The sequence below is a fragment of the Coturnix japonica genome, chromosome 2 (assembly GCF_054131305.1).
Source record: "Coturnix japonica strain WE chromosome 2, WE-NBRP24, whole genome shotgun sequence".
Lineage (NCBI taxonomy): Eukaryota > Metazoa > Chordata > Aves > Galliformes > Phasianidae > Coturnix > Coturnix japonica.
This window is the reverse complement of record NC_140664.1, coordinates 46065633-46089637: the sequence shown is the minus strand read 5'-3', so window position 1 is coordinate 46089637 and position 24005 is coordinate 46065633. Positions and strand designations below refer to the sequence as shown.

Here is a 24005-nt window from a genome sequence, read left to right as displayed (position 1 = left end):
GACCAGATCTGGTGAACGAGAAATGCAAAGGGCTGATAAGCCAATAACTTTCAGATCCTTCTGTACTGTGTACTCACCCACCCTTCCATGGCACACTGCAAATCCTTGTTAAGATATAAATGAACATTGACTCAGGAAAAGTTATAGAGATCAAAGTAGGAGACAAAACTCTCTTTAGGGTTATACTAAAACAGATCCGAAGCAAAGGTTTACTGAACTTTTTATGATTTCCAATGAATAAACAAATACATTCAAGCATTCTTAAATAAACATGTCTCTCAAATGTAATAATTCTTCTTTTTTTAGTACAAGAGAATGGAATTCCGATCTACCTATATACAAACAGAACATAATTACAAGAAGAAAGTTTATCTAAGTCAGATTTCTTAATTTTTATTAAATTCAAAAACTGCAGGAAAAAAAAATCACAAGATTCTAAGTACATATAAAAACAAATCAGCTAAAATAGAATTGTTGTCAAGTTAAAACTCACTTTTCCATAATTCTTCCTTCCATGTTATTGCCCACAGTATCATCAGAAATCTTACAAGTGCTTTGGAAATTGATTTTATCTTATCAATAGGATAGTAAACCACAAGTTTACTACCTATAAAAGCAAACTGCTTAGGCACAAGGTGGCAGAAGACATAAGCACAAATATCAACCATGCTTCCTTAATCTGTAAGTTGAAATCGAAGTGTGCTAAGACCTGCATGGTATTGTATTCAGAATGTCAGAGCTTGCTTACTGAAATAAGGGATTAAAAAAATATCCTTTTAAAACCTTCGCAGTTCTTTGCGTCTTTTTTTCCTTCCATAAAGCGCAGAGAAACTGCTTAAGTCAGTGGTACAGCTTACTGTTAAGTGTCAGCGTTTCAGCTAGAGGAGTGGCAAAAGTGACAAAATGGGTTCCAGCACCAGAGAATGAGAAGTAGAAAAGCTGTAGTGTGGAAAAGACTGGTTAATATTTGTGTTGCCAGTGTCATTTATAGTTTTGTGACCACCTGCGAAGGTAACATGACAAATAGTCACAAGCTGTTTGGAGGTATCAGCTGGGCTAGGTCATTCCAAGACAGCAAGCATCAAGGTGAACAATTAATGTTTGCTGCTCTTCTAACTAGGCCTAGAGGAACTGTCAAACAGAAAGTTAAATAACAAGGAAATTAAAACAAGAGCAGTTGTTCCATACTGTAGATTTTACCTTTTACCCACGATTTGATATACTTGCCATTCTAATAACAGGTGCAGTTCCACTGTCATTCATAAATACAAAATTTTATTTGCACTTCATTAGTTTAGAAAGACCACAATGCTTTTCAATACCACAAACATTCAGGACACACCAAGTTATTCAAATATGTAACTACTGATTTACCACAGCTAAACTAAACAGTGCATTTTAATAAAAGATATACCAAAGATATAATCCACAAATTCATTATCAGACAAAAATCTAACACAGTATTTGCTTGGTGGGAATAATTTCTACTATCAGGAAAGGAAAACCTTTTTTTTTTTTTTTACCTTAATTTCCCCTCCCCCCAACCCTACAGATGTCCAGACAAATACACATATATATTCCTTAACACAGGAAATTCTCTTTTTTTAAAAGAATTTGTCTAGGACAGCAGCATTGCTTTTTATACCTTCTTATAGAGTTTTGAATATATCTCCATTCTTTTATTGAAACTTATTGATTCTCGCAATCAAGTTTATGCTTGTGGAGAAAATTATATATGCAATTTCAGCGCAGTCTTAAATTTGCACCAGACGTGATGTCGTAGTACACAAAGGATGGGTTCAGCATTAAACAAAATAAATAAGGCTGCCAAAACTTAAACTTAGCTTTTCAACAAATCCAGTCAGCAGAGGATGCTACAGCCAAAGATGTTTTCACTACATTAAAATGAAACATAATGCTGATTATGGAAGCTTTGTACATAAAGTCCTCTTTAAAAAAAAAATTGTCTTTAAAATAGTCAGCAAAGCACCATATACTTATCTTCATACCAGAAGAGCTTCTGCCTGCCTGTTTATAATAACAAGAACTATTACAACATTTATGTCAAGAATAGGTATAGATTTAACTTCTCCTTTTTCCTCAATTGGAAGTGTGGTAAATCTCAACCAACTGTACAGTATTTATAACACCGGGGCAATGAATGAAACATCATTGTGAGGGTCAGGGGTAATAATTAAATGTTATATAGTTGAATCCTACACAGGATTGCATATTTGCATATTTACAAGTTAGTGTGTAGCTCTGACTCGAATAACAAAGTGCAACAAGAAACTGCCAAATGATTGTAGTGCAGAGTAGTACAGATACTTTCTTTATCCTTCCACTCCTATTTTTCACTCTGTATGGAGTAACAAGTCAACAGCAACGGACATGTGGCCTTGGAGGAGGCAGTTCAGGTGGGATTTCTGGCTCTGGTTGCAGGGACAGGATACTGTTGGACAACTCATTTCTTATAACATCCAGTGGCATCTTAAAGAAAAGAAAACATCACCTGTAAACAATTATCAGCTTCACGTGACAGAGCGCACTTACCCTCCATGTCCTCCTGACAAATACAATCAGAGACTGAGTATTTAAGCATGGACCACTTATGTGGGCAGAAACTATCTCCTAAATATTTTACCTTTTTCAGAATGTCATCAACAAGCTTTAGAAATATTTCATCCACATTAAAATTGTCCTTGGCACTTGCTTCACAGAACCGCATCCCAGTTATTTGCTGTGCAAACTGATGGGAGAAAAAGTAAAATAACTACAAAAACAACAAATATACATTCCTCATTAAACCTTTAATAAGCTTCTCTGAAATCTGTGACTGATCTCTTATGCAATTAATAACCCCAAATCTCTAAGGTGCAGCAAACATTGCCAGATGTAGCTAATTTTCACTTAGATCTGGTTTAGTGGAAAAGCATGCTTCACTTTTCTAGACCTAAGTTTGAGAAATTAATATATCATTACTCAGATTGCCAAGGAATAAGAACTTCTCAGAAGAAAAATATTTGTATTTGTCCTGATCAAGATGGTGCTGTAAATCCCATGGCAAAGCATTTTCCTTTCAGTTTTCTCACTACTTTTGCAATTAAGAAAAACAAGAAAAACCAACAACCACGGAAGAAAAGTTAAGTAATTAAGCAGGACTCTTGCCAATCCCAAAGTAGTACTGAAAGGCCAATATATGGAATAAGGACTACAAACATGTCCTGAATGGACATATCTCTATTTATGACTCAATTCTTTACTACAACTCTTTTCACAGTTTACGTGGCAAAAAGAGGTATTCACTACATTACTGCGTACTGGGGCCAACAATCACACTAGTAGTTTATTCTTCTTTTTAAAGCAAAGGCAAACTGCTTCAGGAAGAAAGCAGGTAATGCACGTTGTATAAAAAGAGGTAAGCAGACTATGAATTTTGACAAAACGTCCCCATTCTCATTAAACTCCTCAGGCCCAACAATATGATTAAGAATAGCCATGGACTCTCAACAGCAGCGTCACAGCAGTTTTGCTTCCAGCTGTAACTTAGAATTTACTTATACCTGTTCTTACCTTTTCTCCCTGCTGCCGAGAAATCTCTCGATCAACTTCACAGTCCAGTTTATTTCCAACTAATAGAAGCTCTGCATCTTCTGAAGCATACTGCAAGTAAAATATTTTAATATACTAAACAAAAAAAAATAAAAAGCTGAGGTTTCATACAGAATTAGAAATAAAAAGAGAAATTTCTTTTCTAAATCATGAAACATATCTACGCAGTTTAATATATTAATGTTCTCCCCAAAGGTTATTTTAAGGATTTTCAACTTAAATTTTTAAATATTATTTAAAAACATTATTAAGAACCAGTTGTTCCAATTCAACTAGGAGTGAACAAAACGACTTATTTCACAGACTGAAATTTCTTCTTCCCACTGTGAATAGGCAAATGCATAACGTTACAGATTTCCACTGGCACTTCTAACTACTTTAGTCAAAGGAAGCAAGAATGGACAATCATTTTGCAACAGAACAAGTAAATGTTAAATTCCTGCTAAAAGAATCCCATGCAAACCAGCAGTCTTTAGTTTAATAATCCTGGAATTATGCTGTCGAAAGCATATATTACTGAGTCCTTTTGGGAAAGAACTAATTCTCCAAAAACCCAAAAACAAACAAACAAAAAAAGAGAGCCTACCTTATCAATCATTTTCATCCATTTTGGTAAATCATCAAATGTTTCCTTCTTGGTGATATCATACACCAAAATAATTCCCTTGGCACTTCTGTAATAAGCTGAGGTAATGCTGTTGAATCTCTCCTGACCTGCTGTGTCCCTAAGAAGCAGCAGCAAACATTGGCACAAATGTTTCATGGATTTGCAAAGTACACAATAACTTGGCTTCTATTTTAATAAAGACACCCTCCCGCACTTATTGGATACTCTACATTGTAAACTGAATACATGTCTGTTTATCAGGGAAAAATAAAATAAAATGGAGCATTACTTTCAATTACAAAAAGTTTTTCACATGAGAACTACTTAACCCATACTAACTTCACCAAGAAAGGCCACCAAACAGGTCTACATGTGACTGAAAATGAAGCTGTTCAGTGAAAATGTACCAGCAGATGAAGCCGGTTTTGTGGTGTATGGTTGTTTCTCTTTTAAACAGCCCTGAAATAAATGAAAAAGAAATGGATACATGCTTAGCAGACTAAAACAGCTGGACATCCAACAATAAAATAAGCAATGTACTGATTATTATGATTTGAACTTTCAGAGCCTTTCTGGATCAACCACAGTAACTCAACCATGGTTTTCAAGACTAATGCAGAGGCTACTGGCAGAATTCACTTCCAAGGAAGTGATTTCTAAAGTAAGTGAACAACCTTATACAGAACAGCTTTTGAAAGTAGATTATTGCCTTTCACACTTACATCTACTAATCTGAGGTGGTCAAATAGTATTTCTATCTTCACTTTCAAATGAGGGCATTTCTATCACAGTGCATTTACACTGGAGGTTACTTTCAAGCAATGTCAACAGTTTGCCTGTACTAGCTATAGTTGATATTCCAAAGTAGATAAGACAAAGTTATTTTTTACCGAGTCCTGTCATGGAAGATTTTTGGCAGTTATACTGATACAACAGCTGGTGTATACCCTAAGTCTTAAAATGTGACTGGTATCAAAAGCAAATACTAAGTTACACGGTGCTTTGAAGCAACCAAAAGATTAGTTAAAAGACTGAATAAAATTCAGAGTGCATGGGAAAAAATGTGTGCCCATGCATAGGGACCCGAAAACTTAAAAGGAACTCTATACAACAGTCACATTTTAGACAAAAGGGTAAGAATGAATTTGGGAATGAGATTAACAATGGAGAACTGAAACACTTGTTACCAAAAAGAAAGAAAAACGTTATGTTCACAAAACACCACATTGATTATCCTGAAGAATTCTTTTTAAGGTTTATGCACAACAAGTAGCAGAATAAACTACAGCAAACCTATCCTGCTCTTCACAATATCTTTAAGGATCTCAACTAAGCAGGCTTAAAAGTGAAGTACGTGACTTTCTCCTGAAATAGCCACAAATGTACTTGATAGCAACACATTTTTGGTAGGTGATTTCACAAAGTAAACAGTGTCTACTAGAAAAAGATGTGAAATCTCTCCTTCATAGCCTGTGGAAAAATACTAACACTTCACTAAGCCAGCAGCATCACGACATGGAACTTGGGGCAGGGAGGTAGAAGAGAACAAATTCCTACTGCATACATTTTTGTTTTTATTCACATCCCATTCTCTACTCAAAACTTAAGAGCTGAATTCACACAAACCTTTGGGACCCTACTGAAGGTGAAACAGACTGCTTCAATGAGATGAAGCTCTAGAAGTATTTCAGACAGTTTTAGATGGTTAACTGGTTCCTTTCTTATAATGAATGAAGTGTTTGTTTTATTCTTAAAGCAATATGAGTTCTGGCAGCTGAAGTCACATAAGTATTACTTAGAAGACTTAATTCTATTTTCTCCTCTCTTACTTTCTTTTGTGATGGTCAGGTTTGGTTTTGTCAGATCCTCTGGAAATTTGTTCCATGAAAAATGTAAAAATTCTACTATGAACCGTTGATTTTCCACATATGGATAGCATTGCTTCGGTACTTACAAACAGGCTTCTCAGAATTATAACCGTGTAGACCAGCTTCTGCCATCTGCTGCTAATCCAGCCTACTGACCAAGTGCATTAGGGATGGGATCCCTTTAGTTCTATTGCTGCACAGACACAACCAGATGGCAGGTGGCAGGGCATACCCCGTATGGAAGAATGCATCAATTCAAGTTGTGGTCTGACTAATGAAAATCACTGCCTTTTTTGCTGGTCAGTCTTCCCTCTCTTCTCTGTACCCGTACCAGAGGAGAGAAACAGAGGAGCCATTTCAGAGCTAACTGTGCCTACAGGTCAATGTTAAGGGCTTTTTAGCAATTCCATCGCAAAGGGGCCCCTTCTGAAGTACCACATCACTCAGTTTGTATGTTAGGAAAACACACAGAGGAAATAAACACACTAACACTCAACTACTCTCTCTGAAGAGACCAATCAACACATGAGGTACACTTGAGTGTAAGCACTGGAGTCAACATTACACTCAGCCACTACAGTTTCCTCCAGCCCCACACTTCCCCTAGCCTGCTGAGTACATGATCTCCCATTCTACCCGGTATTGCCAACCTCTCCTCACCTCACAACAACCTCGGGTTCTTAAAACACTGCCACAATCTCTACCCTCAGGTCCTGGCAGTCCTCTTTGTGTAGATCATTTGTGTGTAGTCTGCCTTGCTGGCTAAATGAGACACACCCCCTGCTGTGGCTGGTTCAAAAGCCCTGCTATATGTTCAATGAAAGATGGCCACCAATTGTCACCTGCCAGTCACTCTAATCACGGTGAATTATGGCTTTCTGATGATCACAATGTCCACACATTTTGCGTAACCAATGCATTCACCGTTACAGGAAATTTAAATGAAACCAGACAACAGGTTTCTGATTGTAAGCAGGATCTGATAATACCTGTTTCCTTCAAAAACTGAAAGAAAATAACCTGAATTTGTGGTCTTTAACATTACAGTAACGCTGTATTATCCTTCAAGTAGCAAGGAGAAAACTGGAGAATTATCTCTAAAATAAGCAATAATCAGCAATCTCAAACGAGCTAAATAAGCTGCCATTGAGTATCAAGCTGATCTTACATAAGGAAACTTATCTTGTATGAGGACATCTTTATAAAAATGTGTGGCAAATTCTTCCATCATTGAAGAAAAAAAAAATAACAAGCCCAAAAGTAGAGCTAACATCAAAAACTTATCCATCATAAAATGTCTTCCTTTCATGTGCCGTACTGGAGAAATTAAGTTTGTTACACTACTGTCAATGTATTTCTCTCCCACAGTGGGAACAGTTGAGACAATAGAGCTATTGGAAGGATGGAAAGCTATGAGATGAGCATTATTTAACTGCACCTTCATGGATTTCATGAACAAAGCTAATGCTGCCAGTTCCTTATTTCTCCTTCAAGAATCAGCATAAGAACTGTGAGGCACTCCAATCTCATTCCAACTCCAGAAGTCCAAACAACAAGCTACTACAACTTCATCAATGATTTGGCATCACTGAGAAAACACAACAGATGACTCCCTCTTTTTAGTATTTTAAAGAGTTTTCTTTTACCGATTTTTCCAAAAACTTGCTCTAATGGAAAAAAAGCCCTGCTATTTCCAAATGGTAATTATAAACATTCAGCCTATGACTCCAGCATCAACTACAATTTCCTGCCCAATTAATAGAAAAATAGACATCACTCTGAAAATACAAACACTACACCAAACAAAAGCAAATTAACAAACACCACCACCATGACACAAAGCCCGTTTTCAAGTGTTGACTCGCTGTGTATGACCGTACAAAACACAAATAGACTCATAACTGTCATTGGCTCTGAAGTTAAATTCCCTACTGCCCATAGAAAACCTTGAGCTGGCAGCATCAGCTTTCAAAGAGAACGCAGCTAAAACAACTTTCAGAAACAAATTTCAGGTGACAGAAGCCGCCTTGGGCATGAAACCCACACTTGCCCTGGCAGCACAGCAGGACACTGGGCACAGCAGCAGGGTACCTTCAGACTGGAAGCCTGACCTGGCTGCTTTTTGCTTCAGCTAAATGCTTAGATTACTGAGGTGACAAGGCACCAGTCAGACCCCACTGTCCACCTGGTACACCTATGCTCCAAAGCAGGAAGGTGGGATTCCTATCATTTGGTCTGGCTCTGAGAAAGCACTAAAGCAGAGATGCTTGGTTTCACTCTAATAATCAGGCAAACTGCTCAGTTACTTCACCCACTGCATAACTGCAATAGACACTACTTCCCTCAGAACATATGAGCTTATTTCAGCCAAGAACTGCAACTCAGAAGCTGACCTATTGTATCTACTACTTTAAGTGCCAGCCCAAGGGTCACTGCTACTATACTGGGGGCAGCACAGAAAATGAACACTACTGAGCATCCTCAGTGCTGCGCTACTATTTCATCTTCTGAGGAGCAGGAGGATGTTTCCTGACTGAAAGTCAGGGAAATAGGTTGAAAGTAGCAGCGCTACTGTAAGAACGGAAGCCTCTTTGATCCTAGAGTATATAATATCTCACTGCAAAAGCAATATGGAGAAGGTCTGATTTGTATGCTACACTACTAAGAGCAACCAGGTGAGAGCTACATTCAAAAGGAAACATCACTGACTGATATATTCTGTATAGTTCTCTGCTGCTTTTCTCTTTTCATAAAGAGAATTGGCAGAGTACTGTGGAAAATGCTGCTGGCAGAGCAGACAGCAAAGAGAGAAGTCAAGTGATCACCGAAAACCCAATCTGGTATTGAAAAAAACAAAAATGAACAACCATCCTTGTTTGATTTCTGAATTAGAATCATCACATGACTGAAAACTTATATGGGGTATTGTAGTCATTACTGTGATCTTTATAAGTAAAGACCACCAGGAAGTATGAGGTAACAATGTCTCTACACAGGTAGACTGAGGTAGGACCAACAACATATCTTAAGTTAGCATTTTAAAACTTGAAGTGGTCGACTCTGTAAATGGCTTTCCTGTTTCCATCTAACATCTGAAGGTACAAAAAGAATAGATGGGCCCAATGACACATAAAACACACTTCAAAATAAATAAGTGAAAGTGGTGGTTATTTAATTGCTTTTCCAAAACTTCACAAGCATGCCACAACAGTTTTAAATATAATCCATACAAACAGCATTTTAACAGCAACTGTTAGGGACAGAGTGACACCTGGGAGCTGGATACTGTACTCGTGGACTTTAATGTATTTTCCTCTTTGTAATGTGTTTTGCTCACCATTTTAGCAGGTTTTTGCACAGGGCTATTAGTCACTTTTTAGCAACTTACCAATTTTTTGTTTAAAAAGTTTCCTGTATCCTACTAGCATATTCTCAATATGTGGAAAATAATGGTTAAATAATGGTGCTCTTTTCCAGCAAAACACCTCTTAAAAAGTATTTATTCAACACGGGAAAAGAAATGATTGTCAAGCTCGGCATATTTCATAGCAAATTTTAAGTTAGGCAGCATCTCCTTATCAAAAAACTTCTGTTACCTCTGTCAGCTTCAGCAGACCCTGGCTAGCAACTGCTGGCTCAACTGCCAGCCTTGTGGTCATAGGTTTCCAAGCAGGGACACATGATGGATGAAGACATGCCAGTAACATTCAAGTGTTAGGTGACTGATGATACCAAAGATGATGCAGCAGTTAACTCAGAGGGAAGCAAGACAGACACATGGTGTGACAGACAAGAGTTGATGGTGACCTGCCAAGAGGAGTTAGTAAGCTGAATTCACTGCACCCGTGTAGTTACAAATGAGAAACCAACAGAATATCCCCAAAGTGTGTCAGAGAGTATTCAGAGCTCTTTCCCTCCCTCTATAGATTGTTAGTAGCTATATCAGCTTAACTACAAGGCCAATTATGCATCAAGCACTGTTAATCAACCAAAGCTAAGCTTCTACACAGTAGTAAGATTAATGTATATTAACATAGCTGGTTTATTCTCTCAAAACAATGCTTATGTATTAGACGACTCTGCAAAGGAGCACGTAAGCTCAATAAGCCCTAAACAATTTAAATTCTATCATTAGCACGGGGAATCGTTATGAGGAAACACGTATCCTACTCTAGAACAGAAAAGCTTAGCTCAGACATCAAGCTTTCTGCAATAGAACATTATTTCTAGTTAATATGTACTGTCTTGGTTGTATGAGATCATTTTACATCTCGGTGCTGTTGTAGGGGGTATAATTTGCTTAGTCTTGAATGCTCTTTACTTTTAAGTTACTTGATATGGTGTCATGAAAACAGCACAGTCTATATCAACTTTTAGAAACATAGTTTAGGAAATATTTTATGTCTGCCTTATAATTATTTTGGTAACAAGTCAGTTTAGAACAGTCCAGAAAATAAAAATCAAACTCTGTCTATTTAACACGGTCATTTTCTTTTGTTTGTTGAACTCCTATTTCTTGCGTAGATGATTTCACACTTATAGGAAAAAGTCCTTGAGATCTCTGAGACACATTAATATTTCAGTAAGTGCACTCATGCCCTACTTCTAACCATCCTTCTCCTCCTTTATCCTCACAAAAACCTAAGAGCTATTTGGTTTTGCTTCAGTCAGGTGGGAATGGAGGAGAGAAACAAAAAGCTAAGAGCTAAACCAGCTTATAACAGTTAATAGTATTAGACAAGCATATTGATTCATGCTATAACATAAAAATTAAAACATACTGCTGGTTGCACATTTGTTTTACTTACCAGATTTGTAATCTAATTTTCTTTCCTCTTAGCTCTACTGTTTTGATTTTAAAATCAACACCTATAAATAAAATACAGTAAACAGAAAAGTAGAAATAAGAAGCAAAAGTAATGAGAGTATAAATTATTACTATCATTTTTGGATAGGTTTATATATATATTTTTTAAATAAAATTTTAACAGGTTTGCAACAGGCAAGATCATCACATGGATTTGACTACAGCTATACGGTCCGTGAGCCATTTGATTTGGTAGCATCACAACACAAACTTTCCACTTTGTGCAACGGTTCCAGCAGCAGGTAAACCCAACACAACAGGAAAACAACAGGCATGGTTGGTTATTTCTCCCTTATTCACATTGACTGTCAAAGACAAGCCTGCTCTGCTTTCAAGAGACACAGCTGCCTTGGAGGCATGAAGCAAACCCCATCCTCCACACCAGTCTATGAAGTGGGACAGTACACATGTACACCCAAGCCAGACGCTTAGTGCTTGTAAAGTGCCAGAGTGGAAGTGCTGGAATCACAGTTGGTTTATAGTTTGTCAGCACCATCGTTCTTCATTCTGGCAAATGTTTATGAGCAAACTGCTTCAATTTCAAACAACTTTTTGAAATTCCTTTTATACCCGTATGGTAGTTTCAACCATCACCTCCAAATTCCAACCGGATTTTGAATGCAAGCTAAACGGCAGAGATAGAACCACAAAGACCTTGTTATACAGAAAGACTTCAAGTCCATAAAGATAATGTTGGCAATCAACACAAAGACACAGTATGGTCAAACAGCATCTAGACACAAAAGAATACCACCTCAAACACAAAAATATTTCAGGGTACAAGCGTCCTAGAATATCACAGTACTCATAAATTGAACACTAAAACGAGCAGCTTAACATTGGTATAAGTCTTTTTGCTTTACTTCTCCCTTCTAAAAACCATCTCTTCCGACAGCACCACATCAAAAAGCAGGGAAATAAAAAGACAGGAGAACATCTTTCAGACTGGCACACTTAGACCCACACAGAAGTGCAGAAGCACGCTGCGTTGGAAACACGTTGCCATTTTACATGCAAGTGAATACCAAGGATAGTAGGTACGAAAGTGAGCACAAAGAGTAGATTTATGTTTCCTCTCACAACAACTAAACATTTTCCTAATGTCCTTGGTAAAAACGAAGTGTCCTTGCTAATACCGTTAGAATCAATACCAAACTCATTCCTATAGAAGAAACTGAACTTGGCCCTTACATCATCTGCACCAAAGTTGTGTGGAAACAAAAGTACATTTCACACTGGAAAACTAGTCTAAACAGTTCTTGTCATTGCTACTTTGTTATTAGTGTTTTAATAGTTGCTTTAAAACACCAACTATATCTACTGCTAAATGCCCTTTCCCCAACTAACTGCATTTGAAGTATAAAATACACTTGTCTTAATGGTCACAACTTATCAACTGCACAATAGCAACTTTACTCACAAAGGAGATCACCAATGTTAATGTAAACGGTTACAAATCTCTGTCTTCCTCAGTTTCAATGAAACTGCCCCACCACCTCAAGTTCCCAATCCTTCTACCACACGAATACAACATCCTGTATGACGTATTATTCACATCTGAGAACTCGGGTTAAAAAAGTAAAATAAGAAAATCTACCTTGTCCCTCGCACTGAAATATTAATAGAGTACACTGTGTATGTTGCAGCACAGGTGGCATGCTGGCTTTGGTTAACAAATGCACTTGTGGAGGAGCTTGACCTGAATAGGAAGTCAGAGAGAATGCAGCTTCTGCTAAGGCAGAACTACAGAGAAAATCCAATTGCTGTAACACAGGAAATTTTCAGCTCAGGACTTCTTGGGAACATGAGGCAGACCATATGCTAATGAAATCAAGTGGAAAAATGCCTACAGATTAAAAGGATTGTTTCAGAATAAATATTATGTCCCTATTATTCTTGGAGTCACAGAATCATTAAGGTTGGAAAAGACCACTAAGACCATCTAGTCCAGCCATCAGCCCGTCACACCATGCCCACTGACCATGCCCCTCAGTGCCACATCCACACGGTTCTTGAACACCTCCAGGGACGGTGACTCCACCACCTCCCTGGGCAGCCTGTGCCACTATCTCACCACTGTTTCTGAGAGCAATTTCTTCCTAATATCTAAGCTTCTTATTCCAAAGGCAAACTGTTCTGTCAACCACCTTAAAGTCACAGACTGAAACATTTATTTGCTGTTATATTTTGCAACAAACTATGCAAAACGGTAAGTTTTGGAGAGGCGGATCGTTCTATACAACAGTTTGGATCACCCAACACTTCAATCATGCAGCTTGCCAGAGCTAAAAGGTTGCTCGACTAATTTTTATAATTAGTAATGCTCTGCAAGCAACAACACAATTCCAAAAGTTCAATGTCTGCCAACACTGGAGGAAAAATACTGGCAACGGTTCTCTTGCAAACGAAGAAACAAATTTCAAAGCCTGTCAGGTTTCATTACTGTGTTTCACCACAGACCAGTCAAAGGTTAGACTTTGAGTTTACATACGAATTAGTAAACAAATGCTTCTTTTCCACTTTAATTTCAAACATCACCTTAAGAAAAAGTTCAAGGAAATAAATTGTTAGCCTGACTAAAGTCAATGAATGTAACTAAACCAAGTTTTGCTATCTGTATAATTTCTCCAGGTACTAAAAACACGATGTCAACAACAGTTAACACAAACAAGCCACCTGGGCACCTTCTGTCCTTAATTACTCAGACAGCATCCAGTAAGTGGTTTTACTCACTCACAGGTTCAATAAAACTGAGGAATCAATCATCACTGTTGACAACTGCATTAAATCCGAACAACACACCTTAAAAAAAATAAAGGATTGTAAAAGGCTCTCTCCAACGGCAAACCAAGGCTGGTTTTCACACTACCTAGTCTACATTTAAATGACTATTGTCAATTTTATTGACAGCAAATCAGCAACTGCACACAGCAGAGCCAGCAGGTTCATGTTTATGGTTACTCTCAGATGCGTGTCCTTTGCCAGGCCACGGCAACAGGAGGGGAACCAAAAGGCTGGCCACCACCTTCCCTCCTCCATAGCAATCTTACGCATACCACCGGCAAGCCACGTATTCACTTCTTCCACTACGAATACACTCACATGTGAATCCCAGCAGCCTTCTCTCCCTGAATTAAAACTGCTCAGTTTGGATGTAAGATTCCACCCAACTGCAGATATGCCGTTTCACTGCCACTAGATGAAAGATGTTGAGCAAGGCATTAAATAAAGCAGCAATTATATGGCACACCAAAGATAATGTTATTAGCTCAGTATTCTGAAAAATTCTTCAAAGTACACTGCTTTTGTTGTGAAAGCACGAGAGCTTTAGATTTAAGATATACTTCATGAAAACAAGAGCATCTACTTCAACATGTACTCAACTGAAACAATGCTTTTCCAGGAAAAATAAAGTGCTACTGGACTACAAGGCAATTAGAAGAGGGGTTTCCTTCCTTTATTCTGAAGTCTATGCAACAAACAGCTAAGCAAACTGTCTGCACTCCTTTCCAAAACAAACAGCCCTAAAAGAAAGGGAACAGGCACTCAAAATAGAAGCGCACTAATGAAGTTCTAGATAGCGAGTCAGTGTGAGCGGCGTATCTTGTCACTGCACCAAACTGGTGGCTGCTCCAGGCTGAAAACAAATCCAGTACAAATGAAGTCTAGTCTGAAACAGGTTATAATATATAAATTACTTCTCATTCCTGTTTGCAGGAAGAAATCTACTAAAGCACACGGTGAAACACATACAGAATCACAGAATGACCCGGGTTGGAAGGGACCTCAAGGATCATGTAGTTCCAACCCCCCTGCCTGGCAGGGCCACCAAACATACACATTTACTAGATCAGGTTGCCCAGAGCCCCGTCCAACCTGGTCTTGAACACCTCCAAGGACGGGGCATCCACAACCTCCCTGGGCAGCCTGTTCCAGGGCCTAACCACTCTCCTAGTGAAGAACTTCCCCCTAACATCCACCCTAAATCTTCCCTCTTTCAAATTGGATCCATTTCCCCTAGTCCTGCTATTGGTAATACACAACTGTGTCTGGTTTCTTTCTTTAAAAGTTTGTCTAGAAATAAAATACATAGTGAAGAATCTCCTTACTTCACATTCTGCATCATTGCTTTTCTCCCCTAAGCAGCAGAAAAAAAGAAGTGGGAGCTGTTGTGTTTATATGGAGTGACCTTAAGAGGCCAAGACTTCCTGATCACAAAGTTCAGGCAGGAGCTGGGAAAACAGATGCAAATAGAGCACACAGAACCCCTCCAGCTAAAATCAATTCCAATGGATTGAATTTGCAGAGGCCTATTAGCTATTCCCATCAAAGTAATGCAATCAGTGAAAAAGAATCAGACTGTATTTGAAGAGACACAATCAGTTTAAAAATTCAGACTTTGCATACTGATTGATCATTAGAATGGACTTAAAATTCAAAGGCTGGGACTATTTGTTTGCTTTGGACATCTGACAGCATTACAGAGAAGTTCCCTTCCTTCCACTACAGTTGATGACTGTGCTTCCAGAGGTAGGATCCAGCTCTGCTGCCAGCTTGCACAGCATCTGCTATAAGAGAGTCCTAAATATTGATTGCAATAAAGTAATTAATAGAAACGACAGTAATACAAAGCTACTGAAGATGAGGAAAAGACACTCGCTGGCTTTGCTATCAACTTCTACCACTTATCTTTGGGGAAAAGATATACAAAGAAGAGTAGAGTGCACAGGTGTGGAGGTAGAATAAGGTTACCAAAACCGTTTGAAGAAGAAAATAAAGCAGTTTTCAATTGAAGTTTCAAGACACGTAGGTAATTTTAAGACCAATTTGAAGAACCACCAAAGCGGAAATACTTATTTCAAACCTCACATTATACATCCAAAGATTAAAAAGAGATTTGGAAGCATTAAGCGTTAGTCACCTATGAACCAGTTTGGGGATTATTTTGGGGGCAGGTGAAGCACGTTGCTCATATGGCTCTGAAGTGTAATTCTAGAACAATTAACATGCAGAAACTTGAGACTGCTCGCCTAAAATAAAAGCACACACGTAACTCGGCTGGCAACTGCGCTACAGACCAAAGCAAAACAGACACACCAACATCAGAAGAAAAGAACTGGTTACATATATGCAGTGGCTAAACTTCAGAGGTGCAATTAAAAAGCCAGCAGTGATTTCTGAACGCCTGATACACACTTAAGTCTAAGATGTTCAGTTTGAGTCACTGACCATGGGAGTGTTCAAGAAACATTTGGATGTTGTGTTGAGGAATATGATTTAGCTGGGAAGTATTGGTAATGGTTGGACTAGATGATCTAGGTCTTTTCCAACCTTGATAATTCTGTGATTTCCAAACAATGAAAATGGCAAAGTTATTTCATTATAACTTTACCATCTCTGAAAATGAAAAGTCTTTCAGAAAGTATAAACTTTTAATCTACTTACAGAGCCAACTTCAAAGCATGGACCAAATTTTTGATAAACAGAATGAGGTGAAAGACAGAACGGAATGAATAAGATACTCTGGACCTTCCTGAAGACGAGGCATTTGCAAAACTCCTGCCTAAAACACAGCAGACTGGTGGCCTACAATGACCAGACCTGAGAGGAAAACTGAATGTGAAAGAATATGTTAATGATAGCACCCTACTATTAAAAAGGCAGAAGCTGTTTCAAAATGAGACAGAACACAGCATTTTGGTTTGAGTACCAAGTTTTCCATTCCTTAGACATCAGAAGAAATAAATGGTAGAAGTGTTGCTAGGTGTTGTTATGTAGTTGCAGTCTTAACAAGCGGGAATATTAATCCTCTCTCCTGTTCAAGCCCAGCCTGTAGAACAAGCTTCACAGAGATTTAAGGCTTTTGCGATGAAGGGCACTCTATGGATTCTCTTCCATTTCACAGGTTGGCTAAAAACAAGCATTCTGCAACAGGTCCATGTCATCAAATGAACATCTATTTAAGCGCACAACTTTCAGAAAGAAATATTAAAGTCCATAGCTGAGAATCACATGCCCCCTATTTTTACTTTTTGCTTCTGACACTCTCAGCTGTTCACAGCCCAGACTGAGTTTGACAGCTGCATTCCACTCTCCTTACAAATGAAACTCCACATCTGACACCATTCAAGTGGGCTCTTCATGCTGTCTGTTGGTGTACTTGCATATTCTCATATGCGTACTGACAACAGTCTGTAAGATACCCAGATAGCTCTACTGTCTTGATAGAACCCAGCACCTGAATATTTCCCTCACTTCGGGCTAGCAGTTGGTTTATAAATGAGGAAAACAAGGTCAATTTCAAATCTCTGCATCTTCACAAGCTCTTGGTGATTCAATAAATAAAAAATACAAACAGCCCCACCCAAAGCCCTGTTCCCAAACCCTGACCATTTACAGCATCGCCCCACTACATTTTCCTATATTAAAATATAGATTTGTTACCTTATGAGGGCTCAAATGAGTACGCATGGAAAATACTTGCTGACTACAGCAAAGCTGTACAATACACTTAGCTGACATATAGTGAGCAAACAGCTATTGATGGGTTCTTTCAGTTGCGGTCTCCAGTGTCAATTACAAGTGACAACAGTACTAATGGTAAAAGGAAGCCTCCAAAGGGCTCCTGCTCAAAGCTGCATTGCCTGAACTCATGGTTTCATAACTGGTGACAAACAATGCAAGTTCCTACAAGCTCCCCAGTCACCTCAAGGTTTTGTGTAAGGTCAAATTGGTTTCTAGGCAAAGCTCAAGCCTCCTGCTCTGTACTATTTGTACTTCATCAAACTACTGCAGCACAACATCAACAAAATATCTGTTAAGTTTTATTTGTGCTAACCTACAGTAGTCAAAAACCCAATAAATAAAAATAAGTATGTATTAATATCCTGGACAAATGAAGACAAGGGCTATTTCTCACATAAATACCTAGTGCTGGTAGCCAGAACTCACTTCCTTTTTTTTTTGAGCAGCAATGATTTCTCAGTGTGGGTACAGAGCTGATTTTGAGCATAAAGTCAACAGAAGGCTGGTTGCTGCTTTATCACTACATGGAAAAGCCAAAGATATTTACTTCTACTCTTTTCTCCTTCTCTCCATCACGATTTAGTTTTTAGTGCCATCTTATGCACAAGGCAAAACAAACCTTCACAGAAAAACTAAGATGAGTTACATTTGTCAGAGTCTAAGGTGAATGTAAGTATCACAGAATCACAGAATGACCCGGGTTGGAAGGGACCTCAAGGATCATGTAGTTCCAACCCCCCTGCCTGGCAGGGCCACCAAACATACACCTTTACTAGATCAGGTTGCCCAGGGCCCCGTCCAACCTGGTCTTGAACACCTCCAAGGACGGGGCATCCACAACCTCCCTGGGCAGCCTGTTCCAGGGCCTAACCACTCTCCTAGTGAAGAACTTCCCCCTAACATCCAACCTAAATCTTCCCTCCTTCAACTTGGATCCATTTCCCCTAGTCCTGCTAGTAGTATTATAGGAAAAGCTTATGGGAATGAAACCTAATATTTAGGTTGTTAGTCCAAAGACAATGAAGAAGGAGGTTGAATTGTGACAGAAAACACAAACACATAGGCGTATGCATATGTTTATATACCATACATACATATTAAAAACAGAAGTTGCCTTATTTAAAGTTGGTCTGATGAAGTTAAACCAGAAGTTTTCATCATCACTACTGTCTATTTGTTGGAAGTTGAGCATTTTGCATGCATATTTTAGAAAGAATTAACAGGAAATGGACTGCTTGGAAGAAAAAGCCATGGAGCTCTGTAAATCCAGCAAGCTCCTAAAACAGGCCAAAGTTCCATTTCACAGTATATTAAAGCAAAGACAATCAACACCAAAGTGCATTTGTGAAGCCAAAGGGATCTTTCCCCACAGCACATTTGCTTGCCCACAGGCTACAATTAGTCAAAAAAGGATCACAACACTCCCATCCCGATCCACAACAACACTTCGCATTACAAACTCAGCTGAGTAGCTCCACCTATGATGTTCCTTGTAAACCAAGCCTGAAGGAGGCTTTGGCATTTGCTTCAAGTGGTGGTGTAGTGTCCCAAAACCAGCTGCTAAAAGGAGCTGGCCACGAGCCTGCATGGTCACCTCAGCTCTTGCATTACGGTAGGTAAGGCCTCTTTCCCAGGATGCCTTTATGATGGAAAAAGAGCTGCAGGATGGATGATACTGGGCTTCAGAAACCTTGCATGTGAAAGATGAGGGTGAGCAGGAACCAGAGGTCCTGAGATGGAAACCAGGAGGGAAGCATAATGCTCAGGTAGCTAGGAAATAATGCTGAGTACAGGAGTTGAGTAGATCTGTCAGGGATAGAGCAGAAAGACTGGCAATGAGCAGATCGGGATATGGACAGGAGAGCAGCAGGGGGGTACAGAGGTCTGAAAAATAAAGAGGACTCTTTTTATTATAGTTTTTAAACATTAATAACTACAGTAATATCATTGTAGAGATTGGGACGTGCAGAGTTATTTCATTAGGGATAAGAACTACTTTTGGGATGATAAGGTGGGAGGAAGAAGGAAACGCAAGGACTCCTCCTCCCCTGACCACTTTAAAGGCCAACATTACCCTCACATAAGCATTCTACCATCATGGAAAAGGAGTTACCTTAACTACCTTGGATTTAACACTGGTGTAAATGAGTAACTTTACATACAGGGGGAACATCTCTAAAGAAAATGTTTATGTCCAAACAGGCAGTAAAAATAAGTTATAAGCTAATAATAAGAACAAACACCCAAACCTAGCACATAAAACCGTAAACAGCAAACGCTATCTCCCATGTGACACCAGTGTGCAAAAGTCAGTCAATATTTGAGCGCACTGAGTATTCTCAGCGCGATGTAAACAGCAGATTAAGGAGACACAATATTCTGTGCAACCTAACGCCCAAAATAAATACATCAAAAGAATTTTAGATCAGCAGCGCATCGTGTGCCGTTATGAATAATGTGCTGAAACCTGCCAAGCTATTTTCGAACGCTTTCAAAGTACTTCAGTGTTTTGAGATTGAGACAGAAGACATGTTGGTGTGTTTGTTAAACCCTGCAATAAAAGCTGGCAATGCAGCCTTTGTAAATTAACATTAAAATGCTGAATATTTCTTAATTGAATCCACATCTCCTTGTTTATGTAGAATCACTCAGTGGCATCCCACTATTAACTTAAATGGCAGCTGGGGACAAGTCAGCCAGATCTTTCCAATAAGCAAAGTTTTGGACGTTTGCAATTCATCCATTGTCAGACAAGACCTCTGAGCAGCTCACACATTTCCATACAACAGATTAAGGTGCCATATGCTGTTCTGTTTGACCTACACTTTCACAGGTCTAGTATAAAAAGAGGCTGCCGGTATCAAGATAAGGGAGTTAACGACATGCATTCCCAGCTGCATCTCCCTAATATCACAGAGTCACAGAATGACCCGGGTTGGAAGGGACCTCAAGGATCATGTAGTTCCAACCCCCCTGCCTGGCAGGGCCACCAAACATACACATTTACTAGATCAGGTTGCCCAGGGCCCCGTCCAACCTGGTCTTGAACACCTCCAAGGACGGGGCATCCAATATAAGCAGATGCAGCAATTTTTAATTGTTCTTATATTCTTATATCATCCTTTCAAATTTAATTTTGAGGTATATTTGGTTTATATCGCTTCCTCTGAAATTGCATTAGTCACACTGTTTCAAATCACTTTTCAAAACATTCTCCGCTTATAACTCTCACAAAAGATCACTTCAGAAAGCAGCTACATGGGAAGAGTGTATTATTTGAACTGTGCATCAAACTCTGACCCCTGATCATTTCTGACTGTGGATTATTTTCCTTCTACATAATATGTAAACAGCAGAGGTGCAAGCTTTCAGTCACAACAGTGGGAAGTTCTTTCACTTAGCAGCTGAAGGATCGGGGGAATCTCAACAGCTCTCAGCTTCAGTCAGAAGACCTTGAAAGAATGCCATTACTGTCAAGTTTCTACATGTATTTTGGCACAAGCTGATTTCCCTATGCTGCTTTATGTTGGCACACTTCATACATCAAACATTACGTAATGCTCTGTCTAGCAGCATACCATTTATTTCCTGTCTTTTGTAAAATAAGGAAGCTTTCCGCATCAATCACTGCCCGGGTTATCTAGGAAATCAGTGTGCTTACAAGGCACCAGGCTGGAAGTCTGGGCTGGGGTCTAGGGCACCTCTTCTCACTTCTCAAGACTCACATCAGGAAACTAACCCTAGTTAAAGGAGAGCAGCCCAGCCTGAGAGGGACGCTAAATGTAGGTCATTCCAAAGATGCACCTAGTTCAAAGCAACAGTCACAGAGAATTTGTAAAGAGACATTCCACTGCCAATTCTACTTCCCTTTAATCAAATTGGTCCATCCACAAAAGCCATCAGCATCTCTTCACTACAACAATATTTCAATTTGGGATTATGTTTCTGACTTTTTGGAAGTCAGAAAGAAGTTACCAACTTAAGAATACCAGCACTAACAGGCTGCTGAGAGGAAAAGCCACAGCACTATCAGAGCAGGATTCTTAAGCAGACCTGGGAAAAAATAGATATAAAAACTGACAAAACACAAACTAAAACAAACAAGAGTAACTCTATTGTTCTGCCACAGAAGTATGGGCTTGGAGAACAGCATCTTCGTTTCCAACACCACCCTTTTCCATCTGATACTATAGGTTTCTTCACTTTTCAAGCTTCAACTTAGCTACGTGCGCTCATTTTACAATGACACAGACTTAACAACTGCTTTCCTGCAGGACCTAAGCTTTCAGAGCAGGTCTGTAACAACGCAGTCCAACCAGCTCGTTTTCTTCCCCTTATGCATCCACGCATCAAAGCACAGCAGGCATTAAGCCACCTCAAAGCACCGCTGACTATCCCATGAACAAGATGCCGCTGTATGAAGCTGGGGAGCTGCCCCCCAGTTTGTCGGACAAGGAGCAAAACACACTCAGGAGGTGCTTTTCACAGAACAAAACATCAACTTCCTCAGATCTAACGCTGCAGAAGGTTTCCTGGCAGCAGGGAGATCATCTGGAGTTTGTCGGGCTGGGGTCTGGAGCAGCACTTGGAAGTCCCATCAGTGATGTTCAGTGTACACCACACAACTCCTCAGCTCCCGAAACACTTCTGTACCAGGTCAGGCTTTAGCACAACAACCTGTTTTACCAGCCACCCCTAACACTTCTCAAAATATCACACAATTGCAGGAGCTGGAAGGGACCTCTAGAGATCATCGAGTCCAACACTCCTGCCAAAGCAGGCTCCCTACAGCAGGTAGCACAGGTAGGGTCCACGCAGATCTTGAATATCTTCAGAGAAAGAGAGCCCACAACCTTCCTAGGCAGCCTGTTCCAGTGCTCCGTCACCCTCACTGGGAAGAAGTTCCTTCGCATATTGCTGCGGAACTTCCTATGCTCAACTTTATGACCGTTTCCCCTTATCCTGTCCAAGAACGAAAGAGGACACCAAACACCCCCCCTCCCGACCCGGGCCAAACTAGGCCCTCCACCCCCATCCCACGGCGCGCTGGGGAGTTGCGCACAACGACTGTCCTCACAACTCCGCGCCCTTATCACCCACCCCACGGACAGGCCCGGGGACCCCGGACACCCGCTGAGCAGCTCCCCAGGGGAGAGGGACCCGGCCGGGCGGTGTTTACACTGCGAAATCCCGGCAAAGACAAGGCTCCCGGCGCGGTCGGGGCGCGGCCGGAGTGCTGCCTTACCCACGGTGGACTTGCAGGCCTCGCAAAAGGTGTCGTCGGTGAAGCGCTCCATCAGGCTGGTCTTGCCCACCCCCCGCGAGCCGATGATGATCACCTGCAGCTTGAAGTCGGCGGGCCGCGGCGGCTGCTTCCTGCGGCGGGCCTGCCCCCCGGACAGCGCCGGCGACCCCCCCGCCGAGCCCGCCCCGAGCTCCAGCCCGCCGCCCCCCGCTCTACGCTGCGCCAGCCCCGAGCTCGGCTCCATCAGCGCCGCATGCGGCGCCGAGCCGGCGCCGCGCTTCCCTGCCCGCCTCCGCCGCGCCCCGTACCGCTGCCCTGCCCGCCGCCGGCGCCCACCGCCGCGAGGCAGCGGGAGGAAGGGACCGCGAGGACGAGGCGCGGCCGCCACCCGACCCGGCCCGACGGGAACGGGAACTCAGCCGACCAGCGCCGCCGCCACGAGCGGCGCGCCCGGCCCGGGCCTCGTTGCACAGCGCCCTCTACTGCACCGGAGCCGCGGCCCCGCGCCGCAGTGCCGGGGGCGGGCAGCGACTGGGCCCCGCCCAGCGGGACGGGCTGGGATGAGGCCGAGGAGGAGCTCACGTAGTATCCCAGCGGTGCTTCTAACCCGCTGTTTTTCAGGGAGTTTTGGCTTCGCCGAGTGGGTGGGTGGCAGAGCTCATAGAAATTAGAATCATTTCAGTTGGAAAGGACCTCTAAAAGTCAACTAGTTCAACTCCCGTGCAACAAATAGGGACACCTACAGCCAGGTCATGTGCTCAGAGCCCTGTCCAGGCTGACCTTGAGATGGGGCACCCACCACCTCTCTGGGCAACCTGTTCCACTGCCTCACCACCCTTATTGTAAAAAAAAACTTCCTTATATCCAATCTAAACCTCCTCTCTTTTAACTTGAAACCGTTTCCCCTTGTCTTGAGTTTGTCCCCTTCTATCTTATTATGGGAGAGTTGGACTAGGAGGCGTCTATCGATCCCTTCCAACTCAAACAATTTTATGAGTCTATGATTCTATGACATTCCTGGTCAGTCAACAGCTGCAGCATATCCTCATGCTGAGTGCCTGCTTTTGTGCCTCCCATCAGCACATATTCCAATCACAGAATCACAGAATGACCCGGGTTGGAAGGGACCTCAAGGATCATGTAGTTCCAACCCCCCTGCCTGGCAGGGCCACCAAACATACACATTTACTAGATCAGGTTGCCCAGGGCCCCGTCCAACCTGGTCTTGAACACCTCCAAGGACGGGGCATCCACAACCTCCCTGGGCAGCCTGTTCCAGGG

The 24005-nt window shown here is 40.9% G+C and overlaps 1 protein-coding gene across 4 annotated transcripts; it reads right to left on the bottom strand.

The window, feature by feature from the left end:
* Positions 1-367: 367 nt before the first annotated feature.
* RAB12 (RAB12, member RAS oncogene family) lies at positions 368-23243 on the bottom strand. Of its 4 annotated transcripts, none has more exons than XM_015855285.3 (6): positions 22725-23243; positions 10896-10956; positions 4199-4337; positions 3574-3663; positions 2645-2749; positions 368-2490 (listed from the first exon to the last, which is right to left on the bottom strand). In XM_015855285.3, the coding sequence occupies exons 1-6, from the start codon at positions 22966-22968 to the stop codon at positions 2377-2379; spliced, it is 753 nt and encodes a 250-aa protein (XP_015710771.1). In that variant the 5' UTR covers positions 22969-23243; the 3' UTR covers positions 368-2376. The 4 variants fall into 4 exon arrangements, with proteins under 4 accessions (XP_015710771.1, XP_085395835.1, XP_032298538.1 ...); XM_085539709.1 differs by having other exon boundaries at positions 3574-3687; positions 22725-23198; XM_032442647.2 differs by lacking the exon at positions 2645-2749 and having other exon boundaries at positions 22725-23230.
* Positions 23244-24005: the final 762 nt, after the last annotated feature.

Excerpts from the sequence above, each read along its gene's own strand:
- RAB12 (XM_085539709.1), bottom strand. The coding sequence starts at position 22,968 with ATGGAGCCGAGCTCGGGGCTGGCGCAGCGTAGAGCGGGGGGCGGCGGG. Across the intron at positions 4,338-10,895 it reads AAAATTAGATTACAAATCTG|GGACACAGCAGGTCAGGAGA; the intron begins GTAAGTAAAACA and ends GCTGCTTCTTAG. Across the intron at positions 2,750-3,573 it reads CTCGGCAGCAGGGAGAAAAG|TTTGCACAGCAAATAACTGG; the intron begins GTAAGAACAGGT and ends TTCTCCCATCAG.